Raw genomic sequence first — 15277 nt, forward strand, 5'->3', positions numbered from 1 at the left:
TAGAGTGGTTCCTCCTTCTATATTAAAAGGCATTTTTGTCCAGCTGATGAAAAACTCTTGTCCAAAACATTCTGCTGTATGTGTATTCAGACCCATTCCAAAAAATTATAACATCATGGAAAAGTTGATACATTTCCATAATTACATTCAAAAAGTTACACCTTCATAGGTTATATATTCAGAGCCCACAATTTTAATGATTTCAAGTATTTATGTTTATTTTTACATAATTTTGGCTTCCAGCTCATAAATCCCACAAAAACAGGATTAAAATTTTTTTAATACTGCGGAGAAAATCAGCCCACACTACTTCTCGGTTTTTGCAGTTTTTGGATTTCAGAAAGCAGAGTTCACCAACACCTGCACCAGACATTGCACTTCAAATCACTGGCCAATAGGAGCCATTTTTCTCCTTGGCCCAGTTGAGATGCTTCCTGAGTTGGCTCAGGTTCAGAAGTGGTTTGACCCGTGGAACCCAACACGGGTGAATTATTTTTGATAATCCTCTGAAGCCCACGGTCGTCTCTTTTGCTGGGGCGTCTTCTCCTGACACATTTTATCCTTCTACTAGACTTTCTATTGATACACTTGGACACAGTTCTCTGTGAACAGCCAGCCTCCTTAGCTATGAACTTTCGTGGCTTACAGATCCTATGGAGGGTATCAATGACGGTCTGAGACACTTGAACTGAAGCAATTTAATGACACGTTGAGGAATCTGTGCGAGTGCTTTGAGTTTAGTAGATGATTAGTGTGTCACACTCAGTTTAAAACATTCATGCCCTGCAAAATTGGGGCTGATTTCTCCACAGTATTTAAATTTTTTGAAATCCTATTTTTCGTGGATTTTATGAGCTGGAAGCCCAAATTGTTTATGTAAAAATAAACAAATAATTACTTGAAATAGTTTAAATTGTGGGCCCTGAAACTATAAAGTTGAACTTTTTGAATGGAACTTTTCCATTTATATTATAATTTTTGCAATGAGTTTATATATATATATATATATATATATATATATATATATATATATATATATATATATATATATATATATATATATATATATATATATATATTTATTTATTAGGTACACTTTATTAGGTACACCTTGCTAGTACTGGGTTGGAGAGATTCATAGATTCAACAAGGTACTGGAAACATTCCTCAGATTCTGGTCCATATTGACATGATAGCATCAGGCAGTTGCTGCAGATTTGTCGGCTGCACATCCATGATGTGAATCTCCTGTTCCACCACATCCCAAAGGTGCTCTATTGGATTGAGATCTGCTGACTGTGGAGGCCATTCGAGTACATTGAACTCATTGTCATGTTCATTCTTGAACCAGTCTGAGATGATTCACGCTTTATGACATTATCCTGCTGGAAGTAGCTATCAGAAGATGGGTACACTGTGGTCATAAAGGGATGGACATGGTCAGCAACAATACTCAGGTAGGCTGTGACGTTTACACGATGCTAAATTGGTACTAATGGGCCCAAAGTGTGCCAGGGAAATATCCCCTACACCATTGCACCACCATCACCACCAGCCTGAACCGTTGATACAAGGCAGGAAAGATTCATGCTCTGACCCTACCATCCGAATGTCGCAGCAGACATCGACTCTTCAGACCAGGCAACGTTTTTCCAATATTCTATTGTCCAATTTTGGTGATCCTGTGCGAATTGTAGCTCATCTACTGCAAGGTTCGATGTGTTGTGCATTCAGAGATGCTCTTCTGCATGCCTCAGTTGTAACTACTGGCTATTAGGGTTACTGTTGCCATTCTATCAGCTCAAACCAGTCTGGCCATTCTCCTCTGACCTGCATCAACAAGGCATTTGTGCCGCTCACTGGATATTTTCTCTTTTCCAGACCATTCTCTGTAAACCCTAGAGATGGTTGTGCATGAAAATCCCAGTAGATCAGCAGTTTCTGAAATACTCAGACCAGCCCGTCTGGCACCAACAACCATGCCACGTTGTAGGTCAATGAAATCATCTTTCTTCCCCATTCTGATGCTCAGTTTAAGCTCAGTTTAAACTGCAGCAGATCATCTTGGCCATGTCTACATGTCTAAATGCATTGAGTTGCTGCCATGTGATTGGCTGATTCGACATTTCGTGTATTTTTACAGTGTCTTGCTTATGTGTAATTCTGATGATCCCCCACTCACCGTCTTCCTCTCCGATTTGAGGTCCTGTATGTAGCGCGTCAGCTCAGCGATAATCTGTGATGTCATATTCTCGGCGATGAGCTCATGCTGGCCGGCATAGTCATTCAGCTCGTTCAACGATGCCAGGAACGCCCGGCACCACGTGTACCTGCCATGGGAAGTGACATCGTCAACACAAGACGCCCAAGGTGTGTCCACACATGCACACAGAGTTACAGTCCCCTTAACACATGGTGTCACCAATGATGTCCATCTATAGATGTCCATCCATATGTGCCGCCTTTCTCATGCTGGCCAAACACCTACTCACCATCTTTCAGTTAAGACTGAACACTCATTTAATGAGAAATTTTACTCAGTCTGTGTTTTGAAGGATTTTCTGCACCCTGCATTTTAGGCTGTTCAACGCCCCCCCTACTGTGCAGCCAGAGCAGGTTCTAGATCATAGCAGCAGTGGGTGTGAAGGTTCTAGTAGGTTCTAGACTCACTTGCCCTCTTCCTCCTCTCTGGTGCTCTTCTTGGGCTGGTACTTCTTCGACAGGTTCCTGCGTGGGAACAGAGAGTGCAAAGTGAAGTCTCTAGTAACAACAGCGTGCCTTGCCTCAGACCATGACATTTGCGCTTCGGGTATGTTCTGGACGGCCCTTGTGTGAAAGTGTCTAGACGATTATGAGGGAACTAATTTTTCCTGTAATGTAAGTTTAGGTTTAGAAGCAGGTGGAAGTTGCTCTCAAAGGTGGAAATGTGTTTTTAAGGGTTTATTCCTCAGTAAACCTGTTCAACATCCCACATTGGGACACTGGGGCAGAATCAGGAACCAGGGCAGAATCAGGCACAGGGGCAGAACCAGGCACAGGGGCAGAATCAGGCACAGGGGTAGATAGGGCAGATTGTTTAAAAACAACAGGGACGTGTCATAGCACTGTGTGTGAAATAAGCCCGAACCTTGTTATCTTAAACTCCAGCTGGTATTGTGGAACTCCCAGTGTGTGTTTGTGTGTGCGTGTAAGTATATGTGTGTGTGTGTACATGTTGGTTGGTGTATTAATCGTCGAAGTGGAAAGTGTGATACTGTGGGTGGGTGCTAATACATCTACAGCCAAAATATCCCTTGTACTCTCTTTTAATTTCTCCTTCTCTCCGTCCTTGTATTCTCATCTCATTGTCATTTTCTCTCATCAGACATCAGATGAAATCAGACTGTTCAGAACTTGCTTTGTCTTACCATTCTTACTGCATTTGAGTTTCATTGTGGTACCCACATATCAATGAATCAATTGTTTTCTTGTATTGTGTGTTATGAACATTGTGTAACCCCCCCACCTCTCACACACACACACAGGCTGACAGAGCACATTAGTATAATCAGGATTATAAGGATCACTGGGTTACATTCAAGGTACAGGCTGTATCATTAGATAAGGGGCATTCACAGGGTGTAGTTTATGCAGGCCACCACGGGGGGTTTCCAGCTGACATTCCCAACGTGTGTCACGGGGGTTTCAGTATGTGCATATCTGTGTGTGTGTGTGTGTGTGTGTGTGTGTGTGTGTGTGTGTGTATGTGTGTTGGTGAGCTCTAAATCCTGTCTCAAGATTGGTTGGCGTTTTCTATTGGACCATCCAAATGTAGGTCAGCTTGAAAGAGCAAATCTCTAATACCTTGTTACCACGGCAACACTGGTTTCACCTCAGACATGTGTGTGTGTGTGTGTGTGTGTGTGTGTGTGTGTGTGTGTGTGTGTGTGTGTGTGTGTGAGTGTCTATGTGTGTGCACCGAAAAACAGTCACCCTCATATCCTGTAGCCTTGAGCTATCATAAGCAAAAACACATCTGCACTGTGTGTGACTCTGCTCCAGACAATACACATACACACACACACACACACACACACACACACACACTGGGCTTCAGTGGCAATCCCCTTCAGTCGCCTCCCCCTCAGGTGTAAAAACAAGTTAAAGAGAATTTCACACACACGAGAGGGCGGGATGTTTAAAGAACAGCGGTTTATTAAGTGCTCTATACCAACCTGCACATGCATGTTCATACCAATATTAACACACGCACACACGTGTGGACTCACCTGATCTGCTTTGCATAGTTGAGTTCGATCTCTGATCTCTCCTTGACAAATTTGGTGTAGCGCTCAACAAAGTCTATTCCCCACTGAGTGTGCTTCTCCAAGTTCTCAAACTGATCCTGCAGAAACAGGAGAGACGGGGGAAAAGATGATTCACACGTCCATTAAATGCTTTATCATACGAAAAAAAATACGAGCGATAAACAAAAAACATGTTGTTCATGTTTCTGAAAGAAAACAAAATTATACAAGTAATGATACACGAAAATAGAAAAAAGAAAGGAGAGAGATTAGTGACCAAAAAGAACCCTTCATACTCAATATTCTATAACGCTTCATGTTTCTTATTCTAGAACTCTTCACGTTCGTTACTCTAGAACGCTACGACAGAGGGCTGGAATATTCCGGGCTCCCTTCATGTCCATTTTTCTCTAGAACCTTTCATGCTTATTATTCTAGAACCCTTCATGAGCATTTTTTAGAACACCGTGGTAAGACCGAAGTCTAGAATGTTCCGGGCTCCACTGTGTCGTGTGCTGCGGATCAAATCCAATGCAGGTGCCGATGTCTACGCTGGGCCTCAGGACTGATCACATGCTTCTGGTTTTTGGGGAAAACTTTCCACAACTCACAATGAGCTCATTACAAAATGTCAGTGTGTGTACGTGTGCACGAGTGTGTGTGTGTGTATGTGTGTGTTTTACAGGAGGACAGGTTGCTATGGCAACTCAGAGTTGATATACCAATTCTTGTAGCAAAGATTACTCAGATCTTAGTCACACTTTCCATATTTTATTAAAGAAGTAAAAATTATGCAACGATGCTCACACTGGTGCTGTTTGACAGAACTGACCCACATTTTGTGTACATTTAACAATGTTCAAATTAAGGAGTGTAACCAGATGCACAACAGAGGTTTGTCTCGCAGAAACACAGTACCTTCATGCACCTTCCTGCTCTCTGCTGCTGCTCTATAAGCCTGCCACTTCATATTCCCAAAAACATCTTCCCTCTGGAATTAATAAAGCTAGCATTATTAGTCCCAGAGAGACATTGTTTAGGGCAATACATGACTAGCCCAACTGCCAAAGCCAATCCCTCCCTCCATCCATATATCCATGGTAGTCTGCTCTTCTAGATGGTTTCCTCCTCAGAACAAACAGAACTGAGCTCCACACCTTCAAAATTCCATCCTTCCTGCGTCTTCTCAGTGGGTCATGGAGCCATGCGCTACTCTAGCCTCACTCAGTGTGTCAGTGTGATTTCAAAACAGGTGTCAGGTTCTTCCCTGTGCTGTTCCCCTCGGGCTGTTCCCCTCGGGCTGTTCCCCTCGGGATGCTCGTGAACTGTAGACCTTTTAAAGCACACGTAGAGGAGAGGACGGCCAGGGAGTGGACGTGCTATAGGTGTGTCAAATAAACTCGCTGGTGTTGTTGATTACAGTCAGCAGGAAGACAGCTGGCTACCTGCTCTGTGGACACAACAACGTTGATAACGTCGTATTTTCTGAATACCTTTTATTAGCCATAGAACAAGCTTGAGGCAGCACATGCGTGCACACACACACACACACACACACACACACACACACAGAGCTGATGAAACAGTACATAGTCTATGTATTACAGCTTTCATGAGCAAAAATCCCATGTCATATCTACACGCATGTCGGGGACTAACAAGCAGGCTTGATACATTTTCATATAGCACATTAAATAAAGAGCAAAACACTACTTTCTCTCTATCTGACTATGTATCGCTCTATTTTCCTCTCTCCTTTCTCTCTCACACACATTTTTGTATCCTCCTGAGTAAACCAGCACATCAAACTGTCACACTTGTGCTCGGCAGAGACCTGTTGGTCTGGCCCATCGGTTCCGACGCTAAACACTCCGGTCGACGGGCTGGACTACGCTGTAACGCTGGAGCCCAACGAACGTTTTATGAACGTTAATGCTCACCCTAGTGCTGCTCCAGCAGGCCCCCATCTTCTCCTCTACCATCTCGAACGACGAGAGCGTTCAGGCGCGCACATGCGCACACACACGCAAGTTTGCCTTTAGCTGTAAGTTAGCAGATCTGATGCACGCCGTTCACACACTAACCTGCAGTCCACCTCACACACGCACCATCCACTCCGATCAGGGCAGGAAGGAAAGAGCTTGGGGTGTGTGTTTCTGGGTATGTGTGTGTGTGTGTGTGTGCAAGTGTATACAGGATGCGTATGTGGGCTAAAGTTGTATGCAGGTCGGTTTGGCTTAATAGACATTTTAAGGCCTCCAAAAGCAAAGAGACAAAAATATCACACCTGATAAAACCAAACAGTATCTCTCTCACTTTCCATCTCTTAAGTTCGTGTGGCACTTCTGAATGCTCTGAGTTCTTATTTATAGCGTTCAGTTTGCATTGTTTAAACAGTAGACAGATAGCCTCTAGTAGCTTAGCTTGGACCAGCATTTATTCAGACTCGATACACAAGAAACACAGTCAGAGCTGCATTTTCGAAAGCTACTAAATACAGTACACAATGTGTATCATAAGTGTGTAACATACTGTTTCAACACTGGTTAAACAACAACAAAATCAACCGGGGGGGGGGGGGGGGGTGCATATCAATTGAACCGAACAGAGTAGTTTATGAACTAAACTTTTCTTGAAATTCTATGTAAGTTCTAGTAAAACCAAATCCTGGATGTTTGTGAAATATAGCCCGGACATTTTTAAGTCTCAAAAAGAGGACATGTCCGGGTAAAAGAGGACATGTCCGGGTAAAAGAGGACATGTCCAGGTAAAAGAAGACGCCTGGTCACCCTAAACAACAACAGAAATAGCTGACATATTCCACTCGGATTTTTCTTCAATCAGCAACTTTGCACATTGTGGTTGGCCCCCTGCCATTGTCACACTGCAAAGAGCTTGCGTCTGTTAGATGGTATCGTGCTTGTACACAGTTGCACGGATGACCTGACGACATGAGTGCGTCGCTCCGCCCACGTGGTCCGGCCAGACAGACGCGGCGCCACACAGACGAGCGGAACCTTTAGACCCCAGGTAACAAAGTAAAGAGCGCTTCCCCGGAAACGCATCTGCCTCAGACAATTTCGGCCCCGCTCTGTCCGATACGAGACGCTGCTGACCTGCACGTACAGACTACTCACCGCCCTCAGAAAACAGGACTGTGGAGACATACGACAGACGTGGAGCACACCTGGCAAAAACCACGGCACGCCAGGTCCGACCGGGTTGCTGTCTCAGGGAGCAGGTCCGGACATGGTTATTGTTATTGTTGGTTGTGCAGGTTATTGTTTCTGGCTTGTTATTATTGTCTGTGCAGATTACCCATAATCATCCTGTACCTGCCCCTTCAGGACCTCAGGTGATGTCTGATCCCGTGTGTATTACTGCAATCCCACCACACCCAGAGTGGGGATCAGACCCCTAAACTCCCATCAGACGAACAACCACGGCATTACTGAACACTCTGAACGGCAAACGTTTTATCTTTAAAAAGATAGTTTTGCTGCAGTATGGCTTGCCAGGTAGGTGCCACGGTATGTCAGATTGCTTTATGACATGTTTGATTTTGTTGTTGTTTACCTTCTGCCGAGCAGTCATCATCGTAAACAGGGTTTCTCCCCCAGAAGGAGAGCTTCCCCAAATGCTGACCCTCAGTCAAAGAGGTCTGAACCGCATCCGAACGTCACGTTCCTTCGACCTCGGGAACAGGCAAAGATAATCCAGCTGCTACAGCAGATTACACTCCACAATCCAGAATAATAAAACCTAGCTACCGCTCCACACAGCCAATCCAGGAGGCCGTCGGGACTGCCGGCGCAGGTGGGTGGAGATGCGGAATGTGATCAGGTGGTTCTGGCTGGATTTGGAGCGCAGCCTTCAGACTCTGGGCGGAGGTCCGCGAGATAAACCCAGCTCTAGTGTGAGCAGGACAAGCAGCCGTGTGTGTGTGTGTGTGTGTGTGTGTGTGTGTGTGTGTGTGGGATCTGGCGTTGAGTGGCCAGTGGGAACCCCCCCCCCCCCCCCCCCCCCCTTCCCCCAGAGAGAGGACAGCCCTAAAATAATATCCGGCCCTGGCGGTCAGAGGTTATTGGGTCGTTGCCCCGGAGACCCTGATGCGGCACTCCCGCACTGCAGGGATCAGAGAGGAAGGGAGGGGATGGACATGAACACACACACACACACACACACACACACATATACACACACACACACACACACACACACACAAGACAAACAGGCTGCATGAGAGTGCACTAAAAGGTCCACAGAGCATGGTGTTGAAGTGGTGGAGTGGAATAAGGCCAGAGAGAGAGAGAGTAGTGTGTGTGTGTGTGTGTGTGTGTGTATGTCTGTGAGTGTGTGTGTGTGTGTGTGTGTGTGCGTGTGTGTGTGTGTGTGCGTGTGTGTGTGTGTGTGGTGTGTGTCTGTCTGTGTGTGTGTGTCTGTCTGTGTGTGTGTTAGCTCCTTCCAAGGGGATCCCACAGGTATGGCTGATATTACAGCAGCGAGGCCATGAAGATCTCTCCGTGCTGTAAAAGCCCACCAACAGAAAACATTTACACCCCCATCCGAACACACACACACTACAGAAGCATGTGTGTCTACTATTAGCAGCTACGCTAGCAAACAAAACTCTGTGCTTCGTTGCTTTGGCAGCAGATATGGCAACACTGGAAAAGGACATACTAAATTTACACCAATGTAGCAATACTTCAAACACGCACACACTTATGTCTGCACACACTTATCCATGTAATAAAAATCCAGGAAACATCTGGAGTCATACAACCCATCCACACACACACACACACACACACACACGGGGGGCGCTTCAAATTTATGTTAATTTGATTAGATTAATCAACTGCAGCAGGTAGTGGTAGATTATAATCTGTTGTATTTCAGAACCACACACTAATTCCATACTTCTACTTTATATCTTTCTTCTGCGCCATCTAGAAATGTTTCTCACATCAAACTCTTTCAGATTCAGTGAGTGAGAAGAGGGAGAGAGGGGGAGAGAGAGAGAAAGATAAAAAGAGAGACAGAGAGAAAGATATGTAGAGATATAAAACATTGCAGTGAAGTGCAGAAAGTTCCCAGAGACACAGGACATTATGGACAGAGGAAGGTGATGAAAGTTCTGTTCATGCTGATTATCTGAGTGGCTGTGTTCATACGTACATGTAGCACATCTAGATCAGTCGTAGTCTAAAGTACCACAGTTAAAATCTGATTGGTCATTCATCTCCCTATTGGCAAGCTTGTATTTGAAGGAAGGAGGTGAGTTGAAGAGCCTTAAAAAGATATCATTCAGGAGCATCCTGATGTTTACATATTTTAGCCATTGTTTATGTTTGGTGACACCAAAGGAATTAATGTCATCTCAACAGGAGACTATTAATAGCTCAGTGTTGCCATTCTCTGAACAGGTATAACACTAGCAAAGACATAATCTATGACTACCTTTGGAAACCCACAGCTATGAAAATATCCCATCCCTGTTTGGAGAACATCTTCATTGTAATGGACGGAGGTTTTGCAGGCCTTGGAATGTGAATAACTGTGTTTGCTAATGTATCTTCATTAGCAATGTTAAGCTGTATGCTGCACTGTGTCCATTGGGTGTGAGGCAAATCAGTTGCTCTTTCTGTAGCTCTCCATGTTCACTCTCTTCTTACTGTGGAAAAGTGCACTAGGTAGGGATGATTGGTAGCACAGCCACAGATAATAACTGATGAGCACTAATAAGAAGTATGAGAGAGTAAAGTTTGGAGTGAACCTTCCTGGAGTTCTTAGCTTGGTTCTAGAATGTAATAGCTGCCTTTGTTGCATCATAAAGGTTGCATCACAAATGGAACTAGCGGCTCTGTGACACTGTGAGTCAGCCTGGACGTTCAGTGACGAGCAGGTGGGACGTCATTAACGGTCGCAGGTCCAGTAGCTGCCAAAGGGGGCAGCACATGCTCAGGGAGCAGGGAGGTTTGCACATCGGGGTGATGTCATCACTCGGAGTTATTATGCAAGGTGCAGTGTGATGCAAATGTGTGCCGACTTGCAAATATGAATACAGACACTCACACATACTTGAGATGGCGTTTGTCAATGATTTGGGACAAACAAGAAATTCCACAATGTGCGCACACACACACACACACACACACAGACATACACGCACACACACACAACTCTCATTAGGAACAATTCACATGGGGAAGCACGCAGAGGGCTTTCACCCAAGGTGGAGGTTTTGAAGTGTTTTTCTTTCAAGAACACAAACACTCAATATAAAACAAACACTCAATGCACACAAATACAGGCAGAGCTCATTAAGTCAGATAATTGTGATCATTTTATCCACTAATACATTTTTACATTGACCTTCACCATGGCCTGAAACTCTTCTGCTCAGACACACATACACACACACACACACGCTCACTGGCGCGAGTGCATGATCAGGGAACATTTTTCTAGGTCATCTCATAATCACAGTAAGCTACAGTCTATGATGATGTAATAGTAGGGAAAATACAAAGCAAGTAACCAGCAAAGCATCTTGGGATTTCTGTGCATTTCTGAGCCTTTCTGTAAACAACTTTTAACAAGACCCTAAAAATACAGCTCACACAGGAAATCAGTGAGTGTGCGTGTGTGTGCGTGTGTGTGCGTGTGTGCTTGCGTGTGTGTGAGTTTGTGGGGGATGTGCGGCCATGTACTTTTCTAATTACCACTGGTCTAATTATTTTGTAAATCATGACTTATAACAACACTCATTAATAAGGATGCACACACACCTCAACGTCTCTATCACTCTCACTCTGTCACTCTCTCTGTCCAGTGTCCTATGTTTCTATGTTCTTTCAGACCACTGCTTGTAGGCCGTTTTGTGTTCAGAGAGAAATATTTATGTAAAATGCAGTTTGTGTATGCATGTGTGTGTGTGCGAGTAAGAAACACAGAGTCTTTGTGTTATGGAAGGGGGCAGAACAATGCTACTGTAACCTCTTAGACAAGGGACAGAGAACAGGGGCTCTCACACACTCTCTCACTCTCTCTCTCTCACACACACACACACACACACACACACACACACACACACACACACACACACAAAGGAGAGAGTGGTCCCACCGCAAATATTTGCCTTTATGACATCAAAGTCTGTAGGAACTTAAGTACCCTTTCTAGCCTCAAATTAACATATACACAAACACACAATCATACACACACACACACACACACTCTCCCAAAACAAGACAGACAGACACACAGCTCTTTCACTCTCTCCCACCACAAACAAGGCCTTCTTATTCCCCCATTAGAGAGGATGAAGCACACACACACACACACACACACACACACACACACACACACACACACACACACACACACACACACACTTTAGCTGTCCAAAATCCAAAATCAAAGGTCAAACATGAGGTTCAACCTCAGCCCCATAAAACATTGAATGCACACCCACCAGCACACACCTGACTTAAGAATTCTTTAAGCAAACAAATGTGCCTTTGTGTTTGGTGTAAATATGAATACGTTTATACAAATGTACCCTCATCATGCTGGGAACAGCTGTCCTCACATGGTGTAGTACAGGAAGTCCCTCCTATCACCCCACCAGCACACATTCCTATTCGTTAGAGCACTTGCCTGTCAATCAGTGGCACCCAAAGTTTGAATCTGACCCCACCTCACACACATGTGCACACAGTTGGCTGGTAAAGAAAATATTTATAGAAGCAGCCACTGCCAGGGACCCAGTTGTGACCCATTGGCATGTGTGTTATCTTTCAGACTGTGTGTGAATTTCAGACTTTGTGAATTGATGAGCACACATTCTACATGTTTAACTTCTTGTAGTCAGTAGCTTACACCTATTGGCTATGTCATAACTTTGTGCCAGGAAGCTGAGTCACATTAATGGAGGCACACACACACGCACACACACACACACACACACACACACACACACACATTTCTTGTCATCTCATATATTCAGAGAGCTCAGCGCAGCACATTTCTGCTTGAGTCATTTTCGCTGTCCCATCACACCCAGTTCTGACACCAGCCACGTGAGTGCAGCCTCAGTAAAAAGCTCCCAGACTGTCTTGCTAACAACTGAATTCAAATGCATCACTGAAGTGACCAGTAGAGGGTGCTATGCATGGGACAAACCCACCCTTTCCTCCAGATGGATGTAACAGGTCATCATGCATGATGTGATTCAAACTCAACCATGTGTATGTGTCATTTTGGCATTTTGTTTGGCAAAATGTATGGTCGTTTTGTCCACTTATTCATGATTTATTTTTACATTACCATTTTCCAATGGCAGTAAAGGCACCTCACCAATGAAATAATGATCACCCCCCCCCCCCCCCCCCCCCCCAACCCACACCTGTAAGATGTAGTCCTTTGTGGGACCCTCTAGAAGATTTTTAAAATGGCACCTGCTCTGTTATGGACTTTTTTGAGCTAGTCTGACAATGAAATAAAACTACCAGCTCCACAACCAAGACAGCTGGCAATTTCAGTGGTATTTTTTTAATTATACATTTTTTTCTGAAAATGAAACAGCAGTCAACAAAACATTGCTTGTACTCGTGCCGTAATGTGAGACAGTTAAACGAAACCCTTATAAGGTTTCCGTATTATGACATTTAATGCTATTATAATATTGTTAATACTCTCACAGTACCTGCCAATACTGTGACTGCCATATCTTTAACACCTCTCTAATCATGCTTCGCTATTAGTAAGCTCACACCAATCTGTTTTGACCGTTCCTTTAAGATACAGGATTATAACTCATCACTAATTAAATACCTGAGAAATCAGCCAGAAATAAAACTAACTTAAACATTTCTGAATTTCAAGCTAATCAAACATTTAAAAGATCAACAGCCATGCTAGCTAGATGATGTTTTAAATAAACATTGAGGGACTGGTAATACAGTTAATACTGTTAATAATACTATCCAGCTAACTAGCCACTAGTGTTAGCCAGTGAGCATTAGCTAAATTCCACTCCCAGGCATCTCTGAAAGTTGGTAGCCTCCCTACTAAACTTGGTACTAGAACCACACTGTAAGTGCTAAACATTTGGCTAGTTCATGCTAACTCTGACTGACTGACACGTTTGGTATGCAGAAGTGGAGTCGAATGTGGGTTAGAAGTATCAGGTTTAATGTAATTGCTCACAGAGTAATTCAAAGTCAGCTTCAAAAACCAAGAGGCAAATACAAAGAACAGCGATGTGGAATTGATAGTCAACTGATGAGCGAGACTTCACAACACACTGCAACAGGCAAGTGTAATAGACAGGGATATTGACACCTGTGAACTTAATTAACTGGAGATTGGGAAAGGACAGGAGGATTATGGGAAAAGTAGTCCACCTGAGGCAGGCTTGAGGCTACACATGTGACATTGATGGTGACTAGCCGGTTAGACAGCTTGTACCTTATCCAAGATAAAGAAACCTCGTAATCATTGTTCATGCAAAACAGCATTAAATACACTAAATAGTAGAAGGACATTTATTATAGTAAATAGTAGAACTATTTATGGGTTGTGGTAATGCCTGTGGGTCTTATATACTTGGAAGTACACTAGTCATAAGCAGTAACTGTAGCCTGGGTTGTTTGGTACAGGATTCAGCCTGGACTGAAATGTGCTGATATTTTAAAATCTGAACTGAAAGAGTCGTTGACCTTCTTGGCTAGGGAGTGAGTGGCACGTTTTAACCATGTTTAAACAAATTACGTTTTGTTTTTATATCAGAAAATCGAGCAAAGGTATGGGTTTCTATTATGGTGCTCTTAAAAGACCCCTCCTTTAATAATTAAGCAGGCAGACAACACGCCCGTCGTGATGTCAATAACATGTGGGTCTGCTGTGCACGTGCACACACGCACACACCCACACACACACACACACACACACACACACACACACACACAGGCATGCTGCAGAACGCATCATATTCCATGTGCTGTCAGTTTGAATTTTGACACAGAATTGCCTAAAATGTCCCTAAACGTTCAGTACCAAGTCACACTTACACTTAGTCACCACTAAGATTAGAATAAAGCCAGTTTGTTGGCCTTATAACACACACGCACACATATATGCTGCTGAATGCATCACACGCTGTAATACATAAGGTATAGTCTCAGGAAAAGATACTGATACACTGATACACTAAAACTCTTAAGCTCTAAACTTTAAGCTCTCTCTCACACAAACACACACAGACACATTCACACTTTACAAAGAACATAGTCAGTGCAATAGTTCTTCAGACACACACTTGGTTAGTTGTTCAGGTATTCAGCAGATCCTAGCTGAAACCATTTCACGGCTGATCCACTTGTCTTATGTAAGGGCCCGACTCCTGTCAGATGACCCTACAGGGGATTTGTCTTCAGGCGTCTACTGGAATGACGCCTACAGTCTAGCTGGACTGGTCTGTGCAGTGGTCATGTCTTCATCTTAAAGGGAATGACCATACACAGAGACTGGAGCAGGTGGGAGGACTGCAGGTAGGCCACTCCCCACACAACCTACTGCACCTCCTACTTCCTCCTCTTGCCCCGCCTCCTCATTCATGATTAATACACATTCACTGTAGGAGTAAACAATGGGCGTGTCTCTTAGGGGCGTGTCTCTCAAGGGACAATGCTTCTTTTAAGCTCAAATGTCTGGCATTTTTCTGTCTACACTGACACTGCAAAGTTTGAAGTAAATACATAATGATATAGCTAGCTAGTTTAAGACACATGCGGGTTATGAATTTTCTTGGAATCTGTGTATACCAGATTAGATAAACATACAAGGTACAAGATAATATGAATCTGTCCTTTTTCCTCAAAGTTTTTGAGTGGCAACAGAACAAACATTTGTGGCAGACTCAGAACCTGTGCCACATGATTTGTCGAAGGAATTTTCATCCTCCAATCATTCGGAGTTTCACC

The 15277-nt window shown here is 43.8% G+C and overlaps 1 protein-coding gene across 19 annotated transcripts in view; it reads right to left on the reverse strand.

Annotated features, from left to right (window-relative positions):
* fnbp1b (formin binding protein 1b) overlaps positions 1-15277 on the reverse strand; it is a 71106-nt gene that overhangs the window by 34968 nt on the left and 20861 nt on the right. For 17 of the 19 annotated variants that reach the window (XM_076994413.1, XM_076994408.1, XM_076994412.1 and 14 more), the window contains exons 2-4: positions 4269-4384; positions 2671-2727; positions 2183-2330 (exon numbers count right to left, since the gene is read on the reverse strand). In XM_076994413.1, coding sequence (XP_076850528.1) covers positions 2183-2330; positions 2671-2727; positions 4269-4384 — 321 coding nt within the window. Of the gene's footprint in view, positions 1-2182; positions 2331-2670; positions 2728-4268; positions 4385-6226; positions 6382-7862; positions 8147-15277 lie in introns of those variants that run through there. The other 2 variants (XM_076994414.1, XM_076994410.1) reach the window with 2 other exon arrangements.

The sequence above is a fragment of the Brachyhypopomus gauderio genome, unplaced genomic scaffold (assembly GCF_052324685.1).
Source record: "Brachyhypopomus gauderio isolate BG-103 unplaced genomic scaffold, BGAUD_0.2 sc140, whole genome shotgun sequence".
In the NCBI taxonomy this organism is placed as follows: domain Eukaryota; kingdom Metazoa; phylum Chordata; class Actinopteri; order Gymnotiformes; family Hypopomidae; genus Brachyhypopomus; species Brachyhypopomus gauderio.